Source organism: Rhinolophus sinicus, linkage group LG01 (assembly GCF_036562045.2).
Source record: "Rhinolophus sinicus isolate RSC01 linkage group LG01, ASM3656204v1, whole genome shotgun sequence".
Lineage (NCBI taxonomy): Eukaryota > Metazoa > Chordata > Mammalia > Chiroptera > Rhinolophidae > Rhinolophus > Rhinolophus sinicus.
Genome location: NC_133751.1, coordinates 109233135 through 109258601, shown reverse-complemented (window position 1 = coordinate 109258601; position 25467 = coordinate 109233135). Strand labels below are relative to the sequence as shown.

At 40.4% G+C, this 25467-nt stretch overlaps 1 protein-coding gene across 11 annotated transcripts in view; it reads left to right on the top strand.

Moving 5' to 3' along the window:
* ERCC3 (ERCC excision repair 3, TFIIH core complex helicase subunit) overlaps positions 1-25467 on the top strand; it is a 77459-nt gene that overhangs the window by 38987 nt on the left and 13005 nt on the right. For 4 of the 11 annotated variants that reach the window (XR_012497178.1, XR_012497176.1, XR_012497183.1 and 1 more), the window contains exons 13-17: positions 8724-8842; positions 10724-10876; positions 12331-12481; positions 14499-14730; positions 19447-19562. Coding sequence is in view for 3 of the 11 variants with exons in the window: in XM_019717981.2 (XP_019573540.2) it covers positions 8724-8842; positions 10724-10876; positions 12331-12462 (404 nt within the window). In the remaining 8 variants the exon portion in view is untranslated. Of the gene's footprint in view, positions 1-8723; positions 8843-10723; positions 10877-12330; positions 12638-14498; positions 14731-19446; positions 19563-25467 lie in introns of those variants that run through there. The other 7 variants (XM_019717981.2, XM_074334465.1, XM_074334487.1 and 4 more) reach the window with 4 other exon arrangements.

Below are 25467 nucleotides of genomic sequence, written 5' to 3'. Positions count from 1 at the left end.
GCAAATTTTGTGGGGACGTATTTTCAGTTCTCTATGGCATATATCTACTGTGTTTCCCTGAAAATAAGACCTAACCGGAAAATACGCCCTAGCATGATTTTTCAGGAGGACATCCCCTGAACATAAGCCCTAATGCGTCTTTTGGAGCAAAACTTAATGTAAGATCTGGTCTTTCATTAACACAGTATGAGTGGAATTGTTGGGTCATAGTCTAACTCCAACATTTTAATAAACTGCCAGGTTGTTTCCAAAGTGGCTGCACCATTTTACGTTCTCACCAACAACGTATGAGGATTCCAACTCTGCACATCCTTCGCAACAACTATAATTATCTGTCTTTTAAGAATTCTAGTTATCCTAATGTGTACCAAATAGTATCTCCCCTGATGACTAATGATACTGGGCATCTTTCGTGTGCTTATTGGCCCTTTCTATATCTTTTAAAACATTTAAAAATTTTTTATTCTTTAATTTAACAGGTGTACAAAACAACATAATGATTAGACATGTACAACCCTCACAAATGATAACCTGAACAAGTCTGGTACCCCTCTGACACTGTACATAGCTGTTACAATACCATTGACTATATTAGCTATGCTGAACTTTACATCTCGTGATTTATATATATATATATATATATATATATATATATATATATATATATGTATATATGTGTGTGTGTGTGTATATATATGTATATATGTTTTCTTTTTTTTTTCAATTAGGGAATATTGGGGAACACTGTGTTTCACCAGGGCCCATCAGCTCCAGGTTATTGTTTTTCAATCTAGTGGAGGGTGGAGCTCAACTCCAAGTCTAGTCGCCGTTTTCAATCTTTAGTTGAGGGGCATGCAGCCCACCATCCCATGTGGGAATTGAACCAGCAACCGTTTTGTTGAGAGCTCATGCCGTAACCAACTGAGCCATCTGGCTGCTCCTCTCAACAGCTCATTTACAGCTCATTGTCTTCAGTCTAGTTATGGAGGGCGCAGTTCACTGGCCCGTGTGGGAATCGAACCAGCAACCCTGTTGTTTAGAGCTCGCGCTCTAATCAACTGAACCATCTGGCCACCCTAGATTTATATTTTTAATTACTGTTGACATTAATTGTTATTTTAGATTAGTTTTAGGTATATAGCACAGTGGTTAGGCATTTATATAATCTATGAAATGATCCCCCCAATAAGTCCAGTACCCGTCTGACACCCTGCATAGTCTTTACATTATTGACTATATTTCCCACACTATATTTCACATCCCTGTGACTATTTTGTGGTTACAAACTTGTACTTCCTAATCCTTCACCTTTTGCACCCATCCCTTAAACCCCCTTCCATCTAGGAACCATCAGTTTGTTCTCTGTATCTATATGCCTATTTCTATTTTCTTTGTTTATTTTGTTCTTTAGATTCCACATATAAGTGAGATTATATGGTATTTGTCTTTCTCAGCTGACTTATTTCACTTAGCATAATATTCATGTTGTTGAAAATGGTAAGATTCATTCCTTTTTATGGCAGAGTAATACTCCATTGTATAAATGTACCACAATTTCTTTTTTTTTATTGGGGAATATTGGGGAGCAGTGTGTTTTTCCAGGATGTCAAGTCGTTTTTCAATCTAGTTGTGGAGGTGCAGCTCACTGGCCCATTTGGGACTCGAACCAGCGACTTTGGTGTTATGAGCACCGCACTCTAACTACTGAGCCAACTGGCCGCCTACTTGCAGCTTAGCTCCAAGCTTAAGCCGTTGGTTTCAATCTAGTTGTGGAGGGCACAGTTCACTGGCCTATGTGGGAATCGAACTAGCCACCTTGTTAAGAGCTCATGCTCTAACCAACTGAGCCATCCGGCCACCCCCACAATTTCTTATCCAGTCATCTACCGATGGGCATTTTGGTTGTTTCCGTGTCTTGGATGTTGTGAATAGCACTGCAGTAAACATAGGGGTGCATATATCTTTTTGAATTAGTGTTTTGGATTTCTTTGGATAAATTACCAGGAGTGGAATTACTGTTCTCCTTTTTCTCAATAGAAAAAGATTGTTCTATTTTTAAGTTTTTAAGGAAACTCCATACTGTTTTCCATAGTGGCTTACCAATTTGCAATCCCACCGACAGTGCATGAGGGTTCCCTTTTCTCCACATCCTCACCAGGACTTGTTTGCTGATTTATTGATGATAGCCATTCTGACAGGAATGAGGTGGTATCTCATTGTGGTTTTAATTTGCATTTCTGTAATGATTGGTGATGTGGAGCATCTTTTCATATGTCTGTTGGCCATCTGTATGTCCTCTTTGGAGAAATGTCTGTTCAGGTCCTCTGCCCATTTTTTAAATTGTATTGTTTGATGTTTTGGTGTTGGATTGTATGATTTTTAAAGTAAATTGGATATTAATCCCTTATCAAATGTATCATTGGCAAATATCTTCTCCAGTTGAGTAGAATGTCTTTGTTTTGTTGATGTTTGCTTTGCTGTGCACAAAGTTTTTAGTTTGATGTACTCCCATTTGTTATTTTTTGTTTCCCTTTCCCGAGGAGAGATAGATCAATAAAAATATTACTAAGAGTAAGGTCTGAGAGTTTACTTCGTATATTTTCTTCTAGGAGTTTTATGGTTTCAGGTCTTACATTTAAGTCTTTAATTCATTTTGAGTTTACTCTTGTATATGACGTAAGAAGGTGGTCCAGCTTCATTTTTTTGCACGTATCTGTCTAGTTTTCCCAGCGTCATTTATTAAATAGACTTTCTTTACCCCAATGTAAATTCTTGCTTCTTTTGTCATGGATTAAGTGATCAAATAGACATGGGTTTATTTCTGGGCTCTCTATTCTGTTCCATTGATCTATGTGTCTGTATTTAAACTGTTTTGATTACTATGGCCTTGTAGTAAATTTGATGATACCTCCTGTTCTTAGTTCTCAAGATTGCAATGGCTATTCAGAGTCTTTTATTGTTCTATATAAATTTTAGGATTATTTGTTCTAGTTCTGTAAAAAATGCCATTGGTATTTTGATAGGGACTGCTTTGAATCTACCACGTTTTCCCCCAAAATAAGACTGGGTCTTATATTAAAGTTTGCTCCAAAAGACACATTAGGGCTTATGTTCAGGGAATATCATCCTGAAAAATCATGCTGGGTTTATTTTCCGGTTAGGTCTTATTTTGGGGGAAACACGGTATATATTGCTTTGGGTAGTATGGACATTTTAACTACATTAATTCTTCCTGTTCATGAGCATGGTATATGTTTCCATTTATTTGTATCTTCTTTAATTTATCTCTTCAATGCCTTATAATTATCTGAATACAGGTCTTTTACTTCCTTGGTTAAATTTATTCATAAATGTTTATTTATTTTTGGATGCAATTGTCAATGGAATTGTTTTTTTAATTTCTCTTTCAGATAGTTTGTTACTGGTGTATAAAAATGCAACTGATTTTTGAGTATTAATTTTGTGTCCTCCTACTTTACTGAATTCATTTACCAATTCTAATTGTTTTTTGGTGGAATCTTTGGAGTTCTCTATATATAGTGTCATGTCATCTGCAAATGACAGATTTCCTACCTTCTTTCCAGTTTGGATGCCTTTTATTTCTTTTATTTGTCTGATTGCTGTGACTAGAACTTTCAGTACTATGTTGAGTAAAAGTGGTGAAAGTGGGCATGCTTGTCTTACTCCTGATCATAAGGGAATTGCTTTTAGCTTTTCCCCATTGATTATGATATTAGCTCTGGGTTTGTCATATATGGCCTTTATTATGTTGAGGTATGTTCCCTCTATTCCCACTTTGCTGAGAGTTTTTATCATAAATGGATGTTGGATCTTGTCAGATGCTTTTTCTGTATCTGTTAATATGACCATGTGATTTTTATTTTTCATTTTATGTGGTGTATCACATTAATCGGTTTGTGGGTATTGAACTAACCTTGCATACCAGGCATGAATCCCACTTGATCGTGGTGTGTGATCATTTTAATGTATTGCTGAGTTTGGTTTGCTAATACTTTGTTGAGGATTTCTGCATATATATTCATTAGGGATAGTGGCTTATAATTTTTTGTATAATGTCTTTGTCTGGTTTTAGAATCAGGGTAATGGTGGCCTCGTAAAATGAGCTTGGGAGCCTTCCCTCCTTCTGGATTTTTTTGAATAGTTTGAGGAGAATAGGTGTTAATTCTTTTTTTAATGTTTGATAAAATTCATCTTTTGTTAGTTGGGAGCTTGTTGATTACTGATTCGATTTCATTGGTAGTAATTGGTTTGTTCAGATTTTCTGTTTCTTCGTGATAACAGCCTTCAAAAATTGTATGCTTCTAGGAATTTATCCATTTCTTCCAGTTTGTCCAATTTGTTGGCATATAGTTGTTTGTAGTATTTTCTTTAAAAATTTTGTATTTCTGTGGTGTCGGTTGTCACTTCTCATTTATTTGGGTCCCCTCTTTTTTTCTTGATGAGTCTGGTTAAAGGTTTGTCAGTTTTGTTTATGTTTTCAAAAAACCAGCTGTTGGTTACATTGATCTTTTGAATTGTGTTTGTTTGTTTTTTAATTTTTAAAATATTTTTAGTTTCTAGTTCATTTATTTCCACTCTGATATTTATTTTCTCCTGTGCTCACTTTGGGCTTTGTTTGTTCTTTTTTTGGTTCCCTTAGGTATAAATTCAGACTATTCTTGTTTTTTTTAGGTAGGCCTGCATTGCTTTGAATTTTCCTCTTAGGACTGCTTTCATTGTGTCCCATAGATTTTGGGTCATTGTGTTTTCATTTTCATTTGTCTGAAGGTATCTTTTGATTTCTTCCTTGATCTCATTGTTGAGCCGTTCATTATTTAGTAGCATGTTATTTAATCTTCATGTGTTTGTGTGTTTTTCTTTTTTTATTTTCCTTGTAATTGATTTCTAGTTTCATAGAACTGTGGTCAAAGAACACTCTTGATATGATTTCAATCTTCTTAAATTTGTTGAGACTTGTTTTGTGGCCTAGCATGTGGTCTGTCTTGGAAAAATGTTCTATGTGCACTTGAGAGGAATGTATATTCTGCTGTTTTGTGGTGAAATGCTCTAAAAATAACAATGAAATCTATCTGCTGTATTGTGTTATTTAAGGCCACTGTTTCCGTGTTGATGTTCTGTCTGGAAGATCTGTCCGTTGGTGTCAATGGCATGTTAAATTCCCCTACTATGCAGTACTGGTGATCTCTGTCTTTATGTTGGTCAATATCTGTTTTTTATATATTTAGGTCCTCCTATGTTGGGTGCATAAATGTTTACTAGGGTGATGTCCTCTTGTTGGATTGGTCCCTTTATTATTATGTAATATCTTCTTTGCCTCTTACTATATTCTTCATTTTAAAGCCTGTTTTGTCTGGTATTAGTATTGCTGGCCCAGCTTTTTTTTTTGTTTCCATTTGTGTGAAATATCTTTTTCCATCCCTTTACTGTCAGTATCTATGTTTCTTTTGATCTCGGGGTGGGGTGGGGGGTCTCTTGTAGACAGCATATGCGTAGGTCTTGTTTTCTTATCTATTCAGCTATCCCTGTGTCTTTTGATTGGAGCATTTAATCCATTTATGTTTAAAGTGATTATTGATAGGTACATAGTTATTGCCATTTTATTATTCATATTTCTGATCTTGGTGCTTTGTTTTTTCCTTTCTTCTGCTTAACGGAGGCCTTTTAACATTTCTTATAATACTGGGTTGGTGGTAATGAATTCCTTTAGCTTTTTCTTAATCTGGGAAGCGCTTTATCTGTGCTTTAATTTTAAATGATAGCCTTGCTGGGTAGAGGAGTCTTGGTTTGTAGGCCCTTGTTTTTCATTACTTTGAATATTTTCTGCCACTCCCTTCTGGTCTGCAAAGGTTCTATTGAGAAATGAGCTGATATGGGAACTCCCTTGTAAGTAACTAGTTGTCTTTCTCTTGATGCTTTTGGGATTCTCTTTGTCTTTAACCTTTGCCATTTTTACTATGGTGTGTCTTGGTATGGACCTGTTTGGGTTCATCTTGTTGGGACTCTGCACTGCCTGGGCTTGTATGTCAAGTTTCTTCATCAGGTTAGGGAAGTTTTCGGTCATTATTTGTTCAAATAGGTTCTCAATCCCTTGCTTCTTGTCTTGTCCTTCTGGTACTTTTATAATGAATGTTGTTGCGTTTGATCGTGTCCCAAAGGTCACCAAAGCTATATTTGTTTTGTTTTTTTCATTCTTTTTTTCTTTTTGTTGTTCCAGTGGGTGTATTTTGCTACCTTGTCTTCTAAATCGCTGATTTGATCTGCTTTATCTAATCTGGTGATTTTTTTCTAGTGTATTCTTCCTTTCAGTTATTGTATTCTTTATTTCTGACTGGTTCTTTTTTATGGTTTCTGTGTTCTCTTTATGTTTGCTATCTCTTTGTTGAAATTCTCAGTAAGTTCCTTAAGGATTCTTATAACCAGTGTTTGAAACTCTGTCTCTTGTCGGTTGTTTGCCTCCATTTCATTTAGTTGTATTTCTGGAGGTTTCTCCTGTTCTTTATTTGGGATATGTTTCTTTCTTTCCTTATTCTGGCTGCTGCTCTGTGTTTCCTTCTGTGTATTACGTAGGTCATTTATGTCTCTCAAGTCTTTGCTGGATGCCCTTATGTAGTATGTGTACTGTGTAGTCCAATGGCACAATCTCCATAATCTCCTGTGTGTGTGTTCCAGGAGTGTCCCTTGTGTTGTGTGTGTTCTCCTGTTGTAGTTGAGCCTTGATTGCTTTTGGTTCATCAGTGGGTGGGATTGGCTCCCAGCTGACTGACTGTGAGGACTGGCTGCGCCCACAGTGTATGAGCTGCTGTGTGGGTGCTGACTCCTCAGAGGGGGCTTCACCTCTGTGGGCTCTTGTGCCTGTTGACACCCCCCTTTGGGTGTGCCGTTTGTGGGGCTAACCAGTGCTGTGGTGTAGTCTGAGGCTGGCCTCTGTGTGTGTTTTCTGGGGCTCTCATGCAGGGCAGTTTCAGCCATGCATGTGACTTACCTGCGCCTATCTTGTAGGAGCCAAAGAACTGTATGTGGTTGACTGCTGCCTGTGCTGGACCTGGAGTCATGTGGGCTGGGCTCGATGTGAACCGAGGCTGGCTGCCACTGATACTGGACGTGGGGCCACTTAGGAAAAGCTCAGCGTCCTTTAGTCCTATTTGCCACCTGTCAGGAACCTGTAAGGCTCAGCTATTGAAAGAGCACCCTTTGGGGCGCGGGCCAGCTGTTTGACCCGGAGTTGAGAGTATCCTTCTGTGATGCAGCCCTGCCTGGGCGGGGTGGAGTCTCGGAGTCAAAAATTGCTAGTGGTAGTTTTTACAGAGTTAATGCAAGGTCACTTCTTGCGCCAATGCCTGTCCTGTGACCACTTTGCAGAGCTCCCTAGAGCCAGCCACTGCTCTCCTTGGAGCACTTCCTGGCCTGTGACCACTTTGCAAAATGCTCTTAGAACACTGCAGGCAGCCACCCCTTGCTGCAGGCTCACAAATCCCTGAGAGCTGCCCAAGAGTGGCTGCAGCGCAGGTCTTGGGTTACCGCCTATCACCAAACGTTTCCCAGGCCACCATGGGCCATCCATTACTGCCTAAAGCCTTCCGCAGCCTGTGGGGGTGGAGCCAGCAGTCCAGCAGTGAAGAGTGTCCCAGTTAATGTAGCACCAGCTGTGTGGGGCTTGGGGACCCAGGGCATCACCAAGGCAGTGCACACACGCAGGTTTCGCCAGACCAGTGCAGTCCCAGGTTTTTCCCTTTTGGGGAGGGCTCAACACAGAAAAGATGGCGTGCTTCTGTAGGCTACACGTGTGTCAGGCTCCACACAGGGATAATAATCGCTCCTGTCCTTCCAGCCTTTTCTTCTAAGTCACACAATTCAGTCTTTCCCTGTATGTCTCTGGGCCTCTTGAGTTGCTATCCCTCCACCAGAGACCATGTGAGTCTTTGCAGGCGAATGAGTCTGTGTCCAGGCTCTATAAGAGCGCGTCTGGGTTTCCTGCTGCCTTCCATCTCACCAGCATGGAGAGATAGAGTCCTCTCTGATTTTCAGTGCCACATGTTGTGGGAAGTCCTCTTCCTGGCGCAAGACCTCTGGTCTAGGGAGCCCCGCCCTATCCAGGGGGTGCCTCTGCCATTGAGGTGTCCCTCCTAGCGTTCATCCACTACCTGTGGGTTTAGGGTCAGCCTGTTTTGTGTCTGCCCCTCCTACCAGTCTCAATGTGGCCTCTTTATATCCTTAATTGTAGGAGTTCTGCTCAACCAGTCTTCATATGATTCTTGAGGTGGATTGTTGTATAATTTAGTTGTAGTTTTGATGTGATCCTGGGAGGCAGCAGGCATAGTATTTATCGAATCCACCATCTTCGACTCACCTCCTCAGGTCTGCATTTTTAACACCACTCCTTAGGTAGACTGTGGACAAGGGCTGATGGGGGTGAGACCGATTCGGAAGCTGTTGAAGGGGCTCCTCATTGAGTTGGAGTGGGTTTGTATATCTTGAGAGAAATGTCTATTCAGATCCTTAACCCATTTTATAATTGGGTTGTCTTTTCAGTTTCTTGATGTGTCCTTTGAAGCACACAGATTTTCACTTTTGATGAAGTCCCTCTACAAAGTCAGGCCGGTCACCCCTGACTACAAAGCTCTCCTACTGCATTCCTTGCTTTTGAGTCCTGACCGTTAGTTCCCGCATTCTCACAGCTAATGTCCTTTCTGCTCTCTTCCCAGGGATGGTTGCAGAGGAGTACAATGCCTTCTTCTACTCGCTGGTATCTCAGGACACACAGGAAATGGCCTACTCAACCAAGCGGCAGAGGTTCTTGGTAGACCAGGGCTATAGCTTTAAGGTATGTGTCCATTTGGTGTCTGGTCAGAGTGGCACCATGGCTTTTTTTTTTTTGTACCCAGGCCTCCAGGAGAAGTGGGACCACTGTTCGCACCAGTGTGCGATGGAGCTTGGGCAGGCACAGCACTGAGGGGGCTGGAGGCCCTGCTGCAGACTCCCTTTGTCTGCATGATTGCAGGGCGATTTGAGGGAGAACATAGTGCAGGATCTCCTCCTACCTCCAGCTTCCCACAGTGAATGGTCAAAGGAGAGATCCTCTGACGCAAGAGGCTGGAATCTCTGCCTGGGAACTTGGTACAGTTGTCCTGTGCAGAGACCATTAGATGTTGGGGGACATGCGCAAACCTCACAGGACTTGAGGTGGCCCTCACTATGTAAGTCTGAAACTGTGGCCCTCACTATGTAAGTCTGTGCCCCTCAGGTTACTTTGTCAGGGGGTGCCCCCTCCAGGCGGCTGGGACAGCGCTTCCCAGGTGGTAAGCCGAGCCTCACAGGCATTAGAACTATTCAGTGTACAAATCAGGTATTTGAATGACTTGTGAAATTTTAAATCTTTGTCTAGCTTTCAGTGGCTGGGGCTTTTGCTTTCTTTCCTGCTGGCACAAATAATTTATATCAGGAGTTAGTTCCCAAGGGTTTTTATTTGTAAGGGTGGGTGGAGGATGCTGGAAGCAGGGGACTGAAAGAACTTCACTAGAACTTGTGTATACAGGTTCCTGGATTCTTGATTTGAGGCAGACTGGGCTGCCTTGTCGGATACTTCAGAGTGGGTCTTTCTGTAAGTTAACGAGGGCCTGTCAGCCTTAGACAAGAAGACTGGTTGTCTGACACCTCCTCTTTTAGCCAGAGGCAGTGACACTCTCAGACTCCTCATGCTGGGCTAGAGGATAGGACTCTTAGGGCAGTGTTTGCAGGATTTGCATTGTGACTTTTCTGTATAAAAGTGGGTGCTGATGACAGCATTCCTGCTTCCTGACGCCTCCGGCAGTCACAGGTATGGGAGAAGCACAGAGTCAGGAGGTGCGGTGGGTTCTTGAAGGGTGAGCTCGACAAAAGACACCTGAACACCAGCTGTCTGTGTTTGCAGGAGCAGCTTAGATCTTCCTCCCTTCAGTGGTGCCGCTGAGAGCGGCCAGGTTAGAATTCCCAGAGTCATGACCCGGGCGGGGTGACCAGGCCCGGCCAGGGCAGAGGTGTCCCATGTCTGTACTGCAGATGTGCGGCCACTAGAAGAGCTCAGCCAGATCCTGCTTCTAGGAATATTCTTTTAATTAAAACTCTGAGAAGAATTAAAGAGAGGAAAAAAGTTCCCTTTACACAATCAATCCAAGCTTTCTGCAGGGATAAGTAGGCCTTGTAGTAGTAAATTATCCCCAAAGAAATGAAAACCAGGTCTTTTGTCATCTTACTCTTTTATAAAAAACCTTGTAAGTCTGTTCTCGTCATTTTGTTATTCGTAAGTGCTCCCTCCTGCTAGAAGCCCTGGGTCCAAGCTGGGAGGTGGAAGGCCCTTCTTCGGGGCAGCAGGCTGTGCCGTCCAATATCTGGTACCTTCCTTTCCCTGGTGCAAGATGGGAAAACTACCAGAGTGGGTGTTTCCAAATCACCAAGATCCCTGTGGATCTTCCATAAGTGGTCATTTAGTGGCTGTGTGTTGGGAGCAGATTTCTCTAGCATCTTTGTAATCTTTCCTGCCTCACAGTCATTGACAATCGTCCTTGCTGACAGCAGCTGCTGAAACTGGTGTCTGGGCTGCCCAGAGGAGCTCTCCACTATGAGCTCCCTGCTCTGCGGGCCTGAGGAAAGAAACCCAGAGGAGAGGGGGTAGGGCCAAGGGAGAGAAAACAAGAGGACATGTTGCCTGCTGGTTTTGGCTTCGCAGGTGATCACAAAGCTTGCTGGCATGGAGGAGGAAGAGTTGGCATTTTCGACAAAAGAGGAACAACAGCAGCTCTTACAGAAAGTCCTGGCAGCCACCGACTTGGATGCTGAAGAAGAGGTGGTGGCAGGAGAATTTGGCTCCAGATCCAGCCAGGTGAGTTGGTGTGGCTCCAGGTGTCAGTTCTCCCGAAGGACCAAAGTCTTAGACACGCAGACGTGCGGTTGTGTGTGCGCGTGCATGCACCTGTGCAATTTTCTGAAAAACTTGGAAAACACAGGCAACTGTAGAGAAAAGGATAGTAACAACCTGTTAACTGTTCGTGTGTGTCCTTGCTTCTGTACATACTGTTTCACATGGCTTAGCCCACGGTTTCTATAAATGGACTCCTGCTCTGTTCATGTAACAGTCTGGTGTAAGTGTGGTACTATTATGATGTAGGAGCCCAGGAGGACAAATATGACCGCAGGCTCTCACTGGGGTGGCTGCAGGAAGGTCTGGGATGGGCCTGGGCAAATCGCTGTGTCTTGATTTCCTCCTCAGTCACTGGGCTGAGCCTCCAGCTTGTAAGATGGGTCTGATGATCAACTCATATTGTAGTTTCAACACTTTGAAAAATTTAGAGTTCTCTGAAAATACTCAACTTCTCATTTATTCTGCAAATACTTATTGAATGCCTACTACATGCCAGGCCAGTACAATATGGTATAATTAATGAAAGTGTCATTATGAGGAGTTATCAGACCCTCCAAGGAGAAAAATATAGTTTAGTTAGGTGCTTTGGAAACGAATCGGTATTAGAGCCAAAAGGTGAGCAATGACTGGAGCAAGGAGAGAGAGCTAGCATCACCTGGGGGCTGCTGCCATTCTTGCTCCCTGACACCTTTCTCCTCTCAGACCTGGGGTGGGGGCTTGATCTCTCTCTGGCACCCGACACAGAAGCCCCAGAGAAACTTCCTGCCTCTGACTGTGTTCTGAGGTGCGGTTGGTTGGTCCCACCTCACAGGGGGCTGTCGCAGGCATTGCCTCACTGCCTGCCTGCGTACCCATTATGATCTGGTGTGAGTGCTGTGCCAGGCTCTGGGTCACACCCTGGACTTGAGGGGTTTCTGTTCACAGCCTGTGTCCAGGCAGATGTGGTTCTCCCCACTTCACAGCTGATGTCATTGAGGTGTGGGCATTCATTATGTGCCCAAGGTTCCACCTGATTCAAAAACTTACGGCGGAGTCTCAGGAAATTTTGAGGGGCTTCTGCCCTCATTGTTAAAAAATTCTCCAGAAATTTTCATTAAGAGAGGCAGAAGCCAGAACACCTGGGTTCAAGTCCCATCTATTTAAGAGCTGTGTGATCTTATACAAGCTATTTAACCTCTCTGTGTTTCCGTTTTCTCTTCTATAAGATGGAGATTACAATGGTTGTGAGGATTAGATAAATTAATATGTTGTAAATACTGCTTAGAACCGTACCTGAGACATAGTAAGTGGTTAATAAATATTAATAAAAAAATAATAAAATTTGTTAAACTTATAAATTTTATAAACTTATTATGAATGTTATAAAAGGAATGTCTTTCCCCCTGGAAACTGACAGTGGGCCGGGTCCCCCACAGGTGTCTCGGCGCTTTGGTACAATGAGCTCCATGTCTGGGGCCGACGATACCGTGTACATGGAGTACCACTCGGCTCGGAGCAGGACTGCCACTAAGCACGTGCACCCACTGTTCAAGCGCTTCCGGAAGTGACGCCCATGGAATCATGCAGGTGAAGGCTGGGTGCTCAGACCAACACTGGAAAAGGGATTTTCAGCGTAACATTTTCTTTCCATTTCTATATCCATGTGCTTTCCTCTAGCATTGGCCAAATTGATGTAGATTCAATATCTGTTGACTGTGTGGAATAAAATGCATCAAGAACTTGGTTCTGTCTTCATGGGTCATCCAGGGTTTTAAAAAGTAGGTGGGACTATATTTTTTGGTCTTTTCAAACTTGAGTAGTCATATAGGGGAGTTCATTCCTGTATATAAAAATTTGTAATATTTAAGGTGTATTTATCTTAATGTTCTCCTGAATTAACAAATGGACCATTTAACTACACTTCATTATCGATGTCCTTGTACCGTGTCATATGCGGGGTCATGTCTGGATGACAACCGTCCATTGAGGCCCTGCTTTGTAACAGGGGAGGAGTGAGATGGAGCCCACATGTCCCCAGGGAGTGACTGGGGCGACGAGAAGAGAGGAATTGCCACTTGGTGGAGCTGTTGACAGGCCAGGCCCGGGAGCTGGGGGTGGATAGTCCAGGCAGAGGGATGAGATTGAACATTTGTAGTGCTGCCTTCACTGTGTGCACCCACTGCGTTTAGTCCTCTCAGTCACCTGAAGCTCATCACCTCCTTAGGAAACCAGTGCACATAGCTCCTGGTAGATAATCTCTGAGTGAATGACCTCTTATTTCTCTTCCAAAACACGTTTCTGGTATTTCTGGGAGACTGGATTCCTCTTCTAATATCTCCTTAGTCTAAAGACCCTTAGGTCTTTAATGGCTAGTTTCTTTACTCTGAAAAATGTCTTTGGACTGTTTTTCTATTATTGCTGATACGAAAGAAAAGGTGTTAAGCAAGAGACAAAGCAGGATTGCTCCCTAAAAGAAAGGCACACAGGCATAGGTCATGAAGACATGATCAGTTAGAACAAAATGCTTGTTACCCAAACCTTGGTTAAGATTCTCCTTCCCCCAGGTCCCGGGGTTTTGGCTCATTCTTAGGCGACAGCCCCTCCTGACAACAGGCTAGACTCAGGGTAAAATACTGTATGATCTGCTGACTGACCATGCCATTCCCGTTCATCCCACTTCCTGACACCCTCTTTCTACTTGTTTCCTCCTCCCTATATAAGATTTTTGCAGGGACAAAGTACCAAATAGAGCTGCATAAAAAACTAGAGATTTGCTTAGGTTCCCTTGATTCTTCCCTTGAGCACGGGTTAGCACATGCATGTAAGGACCTGAGGCTGGGAAGAAACCGCATACATCAGGGAGTTTACCCAAGGCCTGGCCTTTTCCTGTTCCCACCAGCCAGAGTGAACAACCCCATAAACCACAGGGTATCTTATAGTTTCTAGAAGGTTTGCCTCAGTAGTGTGGAAACTTAGACCTAACCTAATGCTACATCGGTCCTGTTGAATGAAGTCTAAAAGCAAGACCCGAAAGGACCAAACTGTTTCCAAGTAACTTAACACCATCCCAGAGCAAAGCTAATTATTGCAATTCAAAAAGTATCCAGCAACCAATAAAGTACAATGTCTGACATCCAATCAGAAATTACCAGGCAAGCAAAGAGCCTGGAAAATACGATTCAATGAAAAAAAGAAATCAAATGGATTCAGAAATGATCCAGATAATAGAATTAGTACACAGGGCATTAAACGTTGTAACCATTCCATATGTTCACAAAGCTAGAGGAAAGATTTTTAATATTAAGTTGACGTGGAAAATATAAAAATGACCCACATAAAACTTCTAGAGATGAAAACTACAATGTCTAAAATGAAAAGTATACTTTGTGGGTGTTTGGGACAGCTTCTGAAATGGCTCCAGTTATCCCACCTTCTGGTACTCAGGCCCTGTGTATTCCCCTCCCTTGAGTGCGAGCTGGAAGTACAGACTTGCTTTTATTGGATAAAATCAAAAGTAATGGGATATCCAGGATTAGGTTACAAAAGACTGACTTCCATCTTGTTTCAACACTCTGACACTTCTCATTTGCTTGCTCTGATAAAGCAAACTGCTTGGTGGACAGGCCCACATGGCAAGGTACTGAGGGGGCCTCATTCCAACAGCCCACAGTGGACAGAATCCTGTCAGCAGCCGTACAGTGAGTGGGGAGATGGATGCTCCCTTCATTCAGCGAGACAGATAACAGTGGCCTTAACCTAACCTCTGACTGTAGCCTGTGAGAGACCCTCAACCAGAGGACCCAGCTAAGGACCTGGATTGCTGATGCACAGAAACTGTGAGATAATAAATGTTATTTTAAACTACTCAATTTAAAATTTTAAGCATTTTTCTTTACATTTAAAAAAAATCGGGCACCTGCTATGTGCCAAGTGCCTTTTTAATTTAAATTTTATGAAATTTATTGGGGTGACATTGGTTAATAAAATTACATAGATTTCAGGTGTCCAATTCTGTAATACATCATCTATATATCACATTGTGATTCACCACACAGAGTCAGTCTATCACCATGTTTGACCCCTTTACCCTTTTCTACTTTCCCCCTCCCCTCCTTACTTTCTGGTAGCCACCATATTGTTGTCTGTGCCTAGGAGTTTTGTTTGCTTGTTGCTATCAGTTTTATATCCCACATGAGTGAAATGGTTCTTCCAGATTTCTTCTTGTAGTTAATTTCCAGTTTAATACTAGTGTGGTTGGAAAATATTTGTTGATTAAGTGCATTTGGTATAATGTGTCATTTAAGACTATTTCCTTATTGACTTTCTGTTTGGATAATCTATGCAATGGAGGTATTCAGGTCTCCTACAATTGTGTTTTGGTCATGTTGTCCCTTTAGGTCTGTTAGTATTTGCTTATATATGTATTTTGGTACTCTAAGGTTGGGTGCATATATATTGATAAGTGTTATATCCTCTTGATGAGTTGTTCCCTTTAGCATTATAAAATGTCCATCTTTGTCTCTTGTTACTGTTTTTTTATCTTGAAATTTCTTTGATATAAGTACTGCTACACCTGTTTTCTCTGCTTGCCATTGCTTGAGGTTATCATCTTCCACCTATTCACTTTGGATCTGTTTTGGTCTTTGGAGCTGAGATGAGTCTCCTGTAAGCAACATATAATTGGGTGTTGTTTTTAATCCATCCTGCTACTCTGTGCCTTTCAATTGGTGAGTTCTATTCATTTACATTTAGGGTGCTTATTGGTATATGCGCACTTACTACAGCCATTGTATCTTTTGTTTTCTGGTTGCTCTGTAACTCCATTGTTTCCCTTGTGATTCTTTCTGACATTTTAGTTTGGTGGTTTTCTATGATTTTTTTTCTCTGTTCCCCACTCCCCCCCCCCCCTTTTTTTTAGTGTTTCGTGTCAACTCTGGATTCTGTTTTGTGGTTAACATTAGGTTTGTATAAAATGTCACATACATACAATAGTCCTTTTCTTTCTAATTACCTCTTGTCTTCATTCACTTGTGCCCATTCAGTCCTTTTCTTCCTCCCCTTTTATTATTTTGTTGTCACAAATTATCCTTTTTTTATGTTGTGCCTTTAAAATTGTAGTATTTATAGTTATTTTCTAAGGATCCCTTTTTTTCTCCTTTAGCTTTTATGTTATAATTGTTTAATATCCTGTTCCGAAGTAGATTTGCAGTTTCCTTCCTCTGTCGGTTAGTCATCTTACTGAAAGTTTTATATATTTTTTTCTTTTTCTTTTTGGTAGAAGAGCTCCTTTCAACACTTGTAATACAGGTCTTGTGGTAAATTCTCTCCGCTTTTGTTTGTCTGAGAATGCTTTTATTCTTCATATCTAAAGGGTAACTGCTGGGTATGTTATCTTTGGCTGATGGTTCCACTCTTTCAATATTTTGAATATTTCCTTCCATTCTCTCCTGTCTTGTATTGTACTACTGAGAAATCTCACGATAATCTAATGGCGTTTCCTTTGCAGGGTACAGTCTTTTTCCCACCACTGGCTGCCTTAGAATTCTTTCTTTGTCATTGTTGACAGTTTGAATAAAATATGGCGAGGGTGTTTTTTGCATTGATATAATTAGGTGTTCTGTTAGCTTCCTCTGTTCTAAAGTCCAATTCTTTCTATAGGCTTGGGAAGTTCTCATCAATTATTTCTTTGAGTAGGCTCTCTGATCTCTTCTCCGCTCTCCTCCTTCTGGTGTACTTAATTATCCTTATGTTGCTCTTTCTAATGTAGTCAAATAGTTCTCATAGAGTCAGTTCTTTCTTTCTTTCTTTCTCCTTCCCTTCCCTCCCCTCCCCTCCCCTCCCCTCCCCTCCCCTCCCCTCCCCTTCCCTCCCCTCCCCTCCCCTCTTAGTTCTCTCTCTTCTTTCTCCTGGGTCATTTCTAGGTTTTTATCTTCTCTATTTCTCTCTTCCATTTGGTTTGCTCTATTTCTGACACGGTAGTCCCTTCCTCGTCTCCTTTATTGAGTTCTTCAGTTCCAGAATTTCTGTTCGTTTCTTTTTTTATAGTTTCATTCTCTTTGATAAAGTATTCCTTTTGTTCATTAATTTTATGTCTGAGCTCATTGAATGGTCTACGTTTTCTTGTATGTCGTTAAGTTTCTTAATAACTGCAGCCTTGAGTTCTCTGTCATTTAAGTCTTCATCTTCCATGACTCTGAGTTTGATTTCTGGAGACTTTTCATTTTTTGTGTGCCCCCATGTTACCTTGGTTTTTCATGTTATTTGATGGATTCTCTGCCTCTGCATTTGAGGTAGTAAACTCTTTTTTTGTTTGGATACTATTTTCCTCTCAATATAGCAGGTTGATAGGTAGTGTACTTTCTATTCGCTTTTTTTCTTTTCTTTTTTTACTGGGCTCTGTCAGGGTGTGCATGACAGGGGATATAAATTCATGATCTCTCAGCTCTTCCCCATTCTTATGAAGGCTATCAGCCCCACTGTGTTGTTTAAAGCTTCCTTGCTTTCTTTACTGGGCTCTACCTGGGGGGTGTGGGGCAAAGGGGCACATTCTTGATCTTGTAGCTCTGCCATTTTGTTTAAAGTTTCCCAGCCACCTCTACCTCCATGGTTGTGCCATGGAGAGGGAAAAAGGGAAATACTCTTTCCCAAAGGGAAATGGCTTCTACCTCTTTTAAGCTCCAGGCAGTAGTGTGAGGGCCTCAGCCTGACTTCTCCACTACTTACCACACTCACTGGTGCCACAGTGGGTGGGTGCCAAGCTGCACCTGTGGCCACCATCCCTGTCCTTCCCCTGTCTTACCTCCCCTGCTTTTTCCAATATGCCTACCTTCACATGCCTCTATGTATGTATCTTCAGGTGTGTTTGTGTTGAGCAAGAAATCCTTTGTTGAGTTATAGTTGTGTGACAAGTTGTAAATTTAAGGGGAAAAACAATGGAGTCTTCTCACTCTGCCATAATGCTTATGTCTCAATCTGGAAGGATTTTGAGGAACATGTTAGAGAATGCCTAAATTGCCTTCAACAGACTACTAGTAGAAACCCAGACTTTAGAGATACTACCAGTGAGTGCTTAAAAGGAAGTAAGAATCATGTTATTGGAAAATGGTGGAAGGGGGAACTGTGTTACACCATGCCCCCCAAAATTCATGGCACTATCATGTTTAATTCTGTGGAAAGCAAAATGTGCTTAATGAACCATGTCATATAGATTTGCAAGCTTTGCTAAAATTTGTAAGCAAATTGTGCAAGGTGCCATCTGATATTTCTTTTTAATTGAAGTTTATTGGGGTGACAATTGTTAGTAAAGTTACATAGATTTCAGGTATACAATTCTGTATTACATCATCTATAAATCCCATTGTTTGTTCACCACCCAGAGTCAGTTCTCCTTCCATCACCATATATTTGATCCCGTTTACCCTCATCTACCACCCCCTCCCCCCTTACCCTCTGGTAACCACTAAACTATTGTGTGTGTGTACGAGTGTTTGTTTCTCATTTGTTTGTCTTGTTCCTTTGTTATTTTCGGTTTATATACCACACATCAGTGAAATCATGTGGTTCTCTGCTTTTTCTGTCTGACTTATTTCACTCAGCATTATAATCTCAAGATCCATCCATGTTGTCACAAATGGTCCTATTTCATCTTTTCTTACCGCTGAATAGTATTCCATTGTGAATATATACCACAACTTCTTTATACATTCATCTATTGAAGGACACCTTGGTTGTTTCCATGTCTTGGCCACTGTAAGTAAAGCTGCAATGAACATTGGTGCACACTTGTCTTTATGAATAAATGTTTTCAGATTTTTTGGGTAGATACCCAGGAGAGGGATTGCTGGCCATCTGATTTCTTCTTGCTGCTTATATAGTAAAATGCAAAAGGAGAGAGAAAAAGTGAAGGGCAAACTGATTTTTAGAAGGACTCTGTTGATAGTTTAAAAATTTTTTTCAGTCTCTTTCAACAGCGACTGATAACTAAAACAGTGGGATTGTTGGAGATTATATTTTGTAAAAGGAAAGAATAGTGAACTTTAAAACATATCAATATCAATGTCCAAAATGAAACACACACAAAAAAAGACTGAAAATGAGCAAAACATTGGTGAGCTGTTCGGTAACTTTAAGTGGCCTAATATGTATGTATTCAGAGTCCCTGAAGCAGAAGAGGGAGAAAGGAAAATAGAAAAAGAAAAAAAAGAAATAATGGCTGTAATTTTTCCAAACTTGATGAGAACTATAAACCCCCATTTCCAAGAAACTCATTGAACCCCAAGCACAAGAAATACAAGGGAAACTACTCAAAGGTATACCATAATCAAATTGCTTAAAACCAGTGATATAAAGAAAATCCTTAAAAAGGAGCAAGAGAGGACACTTTATGTACAGGGGAATATAGATAAATATGACAGCAGAATTCTCATCAAGAACCATGCAAGCCAGAAGACAGTGGAGCAACCTGTTTAAGAAATGAAAGAAAAAAATAATGACCTAGAACTCTATACTCAGCAAAAAGATCTTTCAAAAACAAAAGTGAAATTCTTTTTCAGATATTGGACTGCTGAAAGATTTCATCATTAGCAGACTGCACTACAAGTCATGTTAAAGGAAATTCTTCAAGAAAATGTAGAAACCTACATCTACACAAAGGAATAAATGACCCCTGGTAAATATAAAAGATTATTTTTTACATCTTTTTTCAAAGGTAAATATGAAAGATTATTTTTTACATCTTTTTTTAAAAGGAAGAATTGAAGATACATAGTGATCATAGTTGCACAAGAGTGTGAATGTACTTAATGCCACTGAATTGTGCACTTAAAAGTGGTTAAAATAGTAAATTTTATGTATATTTTACTACAGTAAAAAAAGATAATTTTTTAAAGTAAAGATAATGTAGAGTTTATAAAACTAAAATATATAATAACAATCGCATAAAAGCCAAGAGGGTTGAAATGGAAGTATACTGGTTTAAGGTTCTTGTGTTATACATGCAGTGGTGTAATATGACTTGAAAATAGCCTTGATAAGTTAAAACAACCACTAAAGCAACCACTAAAATAACAACAAAGAATTATGGCTAATAAGCTAATGTAAGAGATACAATGGAATCATGAAAAATAACCCTAAAGAAGGCAGAAAAAGAGGAAGAAGGAAATAAAGAACAAATGGAATAAATGGAGAATAAGTAGGAAATGATCTAAACACCTTCAATTAGGAGGCAAAGATGTCAGATTTTGAAAAGAAGAACCAAATTATACTGCCTACAAAATTAAATATTAGGATGCAAATAGGTTGAAAGTAAAAAAAAAGAAAGGAAAATATATATACACTATTCTAACACTAAGCAAGAGAAATCTGTAGTGGCTGTATTGATACTGGGAAATTACCAGTGTCATTTTATTATGATAAAGGGGTCAATTCATAAGGAGAGAATAATAATTCTAAACATGTATGTCCCTAATAATAATTTTAAAATGCATGAAGCAAAACCTGATAGACCTGAAAGAAGAAATAGACAAACTCATAATTATGTTCAGAGATTGCAATACCTTTTTCTCAATAATTGGTAGAATAAGTAGACCAAAAACCATTAAAGATATAGAAGACTTGAACAGCACTACCAACCAACTTGAGCTACTGTGTTCCCCCCAAAATAAGACCTAGCCAGACAATCAGCTCTAATGCATCCTTTGGAGCAAAAATTAATATAAGACCCAGTCTTATTTTACTATAATATAACACCGGGTATTTATAATATAATTAATATAATATTTAATATAATATAATATATAATAATATAATACAGGGTCTTATATTAATTTTTGCTCCAAAAGACACATTAGAGCTGATTGTTCAGCTAGGTCTTATTTTTGGGGAAACACAGTAATTGACATTATAGAACACCACCCAGTAATGGCAGAGCACATTCTTTTTAACTTCATATCTGCATTTGCTAATGCAGATTGAATTCTGAGCTATACAACAACTTCCAATAAATTTAAAAGGATTCAGGTCATACAAGCTATGTTTTGTTACCACAGTGGAATTAAATTAAAAATCAATAAAAGAACGATCTTTGGGAAACCCACACATATTTGAAAACTAAGTAATACAATTCTAAATAGAAAGGAAAAAACAAAAGGGAAATTAATATTTTAAACTGAGTAAAAATGAAAACTGAATTGTTTATATTTTTATTTTCTGTATATTATGTTTTGACATTTTGAAACCTTTCTAGCTTGGGAGAGACAGCCCCTCCTTGGGCTAGCCAATTCTTGAGCTAGCAAAGTGCTCAGTCAGGAGCATGACTTCGATCTGCAAACTAACCAATCCAGAACTACACTTCTATCTGGCTCTTACATCCCAGGAGGCACTATTCCTCCACCTTAATCATTCCAGGGCCAGGTACCAGGCAATTAGAAACCACCCTTATAGTTTAGGGCCAACTGAAATTAGTCAAACTAGCAAATCCTAAATTGTTCATCTTGCCCTACCTTGCCTGTCTCACAAAAACGCCAATAAATTTTCTAGCCTCAGCTTTCCCCTTCCTCCCACTTTCTGCCCGCTGACCACCCTAAGACTTCCCTATGTGGCCCTGCATAGTGTGGTGTGATGTGCCTTTTGTTTCTAGGAAACAAAATAAACTTGTTTTTATGAGCCTCTCCTGTGTCTCCTCTTGTGGCAACACCTGACTGACCATCACATAAAAGAACACAGAATAAAAACCAACATGTCAAAATATGGGGGATGCAACCAATGATGTACTTAGAGGAAAATGTATAGAATTAGATGATATTAGAAAAGAACAAAGATCTCAAATCAGTGACCTTAGCTTCCAATTTAAGAACAAGAAAAGCAAATAAAGCACAAAGCAAGTAAAAGAAAGGAAATAAAAATCAAAGCAGAAAATCAGTGAGATAGGAAACAAAACATTATAGGAAGCCAAAACAACCTGAAAACTATTTCTTTGAAAGAAGTATCAAGAAAAGTGATAAACTTTTAGTCAGACTGATCAAGAAAAAAAGAGAAAAGGTACAAATCACCACTATCAGGAATGAGAGCTGCGACATTATTACAAATTCTACAGATATTAAAAGAATAGTGATCTGGGAGAGAGGAAAAGTGGCGGCGTGAGGTGAGCCTCTGTAAAGCTCCCCTGGAATTTACAACGAATCGAACAACAAAAACTCCACAAAGACTCCCTGCACAGCAGACAGGCAAGACGAAGAGGCCCACTACCGACTGAAATCACCTACAGCTGGGAGATTCACGCGAGTGGGGGGAGGAGGAAAGGGAGAAGTGCCTGGAGACGGAGCCGCGCGGGTGCAGGACACAGACCTAGCTCAGTGCGCCGAGCTCGCTGCTTCCCGGAACTACCGCAGCGGTGGGAGATCGGACTGCTAGGGCTCCGCCAGGGCTCCACAGGGCTCAGGGGGCAGCATAAAACACGGCTGAACCCAACGCTCACAGCAGAGACCTCGGAGAAAAGTCTGAGGGAAGAAGGCTGAAAACGGTGGTTTAAGCCCTCACTGCCGAGCAGAGAACAGAAGCCTTGGGCACTGAGACTAGCCGCCCCCTCCCTCCCCTTCCAGAGCTCGCCCCGCCCCCACCGGCCCGGTGCTAGAAGCGGAACAGTAGCAGTGTCAGATCCAAAGAACTGTGGACCGCAGACAGATTCACAGCCCAACTAGTTCCGGCAAAGGGGAGGGAGCTGTGGAAGCAGGACCAGCTGTAGTGGTGGTCGCCCGTCATTGCTCTGGGCCACCTCTCACAACTCACCCTGCCCCTGACCCCACCTATCTGGGCGGATCCCTGCAGGAGTAAACAGAACTGCTGAAACATACGGGCTCTGAATCTGCAGCTGGAAGAGCTTTGGAACATCAAAAGCTCTCCGCATACCCACCGGGACACTGCACCCTGTGACCTAGATGAACTATTAACAGAGGAGAAGCCCGTCTCCCAGGGAATCCCCCCATTGTGTGAGAAGCTGTGTAGTGCAGGGAAAACATAGCACTACCGTGTGGGAGAAGAAAAATAAGCTGCAGTTGGAGAAAAAATAAAACATTCTACCAACAAATACTGGAAAACAAAAGAAAGACCGCTTGATATCAACCTGTTGCAGAAGCCACTCCTGTAGATGTCTAGGAAGAGAAATAGTAAATCAGTAATTGCCATGAATAACCAAGGCAACAAGATAGCTCAGAAAGAAAGTGAAAAATGTCCAGAAAAGGCACTTAAACATACAGAAATATGTGACTTAAATGACAGAGAATTCAAGATTGCAGTTCTGAAAAAACTCAACGAGATGCAAGAAAACACAGATAGGCAGTTAAATGAACTCAGAAACTCAATCAAAGAACAGCATGAGCATTTTACGAAAGAGATTGAAATTTTAAAAAAGAACCAAATAGAATTTCTGGAGATTAAGAACTCAATAGAAGAAATTAAGAATGAAATAACCAGCTTAGGTAGTAGAGTTGACCAGATGAAGGAAAGAATCAGTGACATCGAAGATAGAAACCTGGAAATGACACAGATGGAAGAAGAAAGAGACTTGAGACTTAAAAGAAATGAAAGAACTCTACAAGAACTTTCTGACTCCATCAGAAAGAGCAATATAAGAATAATGGGCATACCAGAAGGAGAAGAAAGAAAGAAGGGAACAGAGAATATATTCAAACAAATCGTCGATGAGAACTTCCCAAACTTGTGGACAGAACTGGACCCTCGAATCCAAGAAGCAAATAGAACACCTAATTACTTCAATCCCAACAGGCCTTCTCCAAGGCACATTGTATTGAAGCTGTCTAAAATCAACGACAAAGAAAGAATCCTCAAAGCAACCAGGGAAAAGAAGACGGTAACATACAAAGGAAAGCCCATTAGATTATTATCAGATTTTTCAGCAGAAACTCTACAAGCCAGGAGGGAGTGGAACCAAATATTCAAACTATTGAAAGAGAGAAATCATGAGCCAAGAATAATATATCCAGCAGTTATCCTTTAGATATGAAGGAGGAATAAAGACCTTTCCAGACATACAGAAGCTGAGGGAATTTTCTAATACACGACCTGCACTACAAGAAATACTAAAGGAGGCTATTCGACCACCATCAACAGGGACAATTTGTGGCAACCAAAACATAAAAAAGGGGAGAGTAAAGGCCTGAACCGGAATATAGGAATGGAGAAAGTAAGCGTGCTGAAGAAAACGGAATATTGTGTCAAACTTTCTTTTACATAAACTAAAGGGTAACCACTCAAAAAAAAAAAAAAAAAAATCCAGAACTGAAATATATACTGTAATAAAAGAAGAAATGGAAACATCATAGAATACCACCACACAGAAATAATGGACAGCAACAGAAAGGCAAAGAAACAATGGAGACACAGCCTTACCAGAAAACTAAAGATAGAATGACAGGATATCCTCACATAACAATAATCACCCTAAATGTAAATGGACTGAACTCACCAATAAAAAGGCACAGAGTAGCAGATTGGATCAAAAAACTAAACCCAACCATATGCTGTCTCCAAGACACACATCTCAGCCACAAGGACAAGCATAGACTCAAAGTGAAAGGGTGGAAATTGACATTCCAAGCAAATGGTACCCAGAGAAAATCAGGTGTAGCCATAATATCAGATGAAACAGACTTCAAGGTGAAAAAGATAACAAGAGACAAAGATGGACATTTCATAATGGTGAAGGGGACTGTACAACAAGAAGACATAACAGTCATCAATATTTATGCCCCCAATCAGGGAGCACCTAAATATACCAAGCAACTACTAACAGAACTAAAGGGAGAAATTGACCAAAACACAATTATACTAGGGGACTTAAATACATCATTGACAGCTATGGATAGATCATCCAAACAGAAAATAAATAACGAAATAGTAGCCCTAAATGACACATTAGATGAAATGGACATAATTGACATTTATAGAGCACTTCATCCTAAAACATCAGACTATACATTCTTTTCTAGTGTACATGGAACATTCTCAAGGATAGACCATATATTGGGACATAAAATCAGTCTCAACAAATTTAAGAAGATTGAAATCATACCATGCATATTCTCTGATCACAAGGCTTTGAAATTGATATCAACTGCAAAAAGAAAGCAGGAAAAACACAAATACATGGAGATTAAACAACATACTTTTAAAGAAGGACTGGGTCAAAGAAGAAATTAGAGGAGAGATCAAAAGATACATAGAAACAAATGACAATGAAAATACATCCTACCAAAATTTTTGGGATGCAGCGAAAGCAGTTTTAAGAGGGAAATTTATCTCATTACAGGCCTATCTCAAGAAACAAGAAAACTCCCAAATAAATAACCTCATGTTACACCTTAAAGAACTAGAAAAGAAGAACAAGTAAAACCCAAGGTCAGCAGAAGAAAGGAAATAACAAAAATTAGAGCAGAACTAAATGAAATAGAGAACAAAAAGACAATAGAAAAAATTAATGTGACAAAGAGCTGGTTCTTTGAAAAGATTAACAAAATTGACAAACCCTTGGCTAGACTTACTAAGATAAAAAGAGAGAA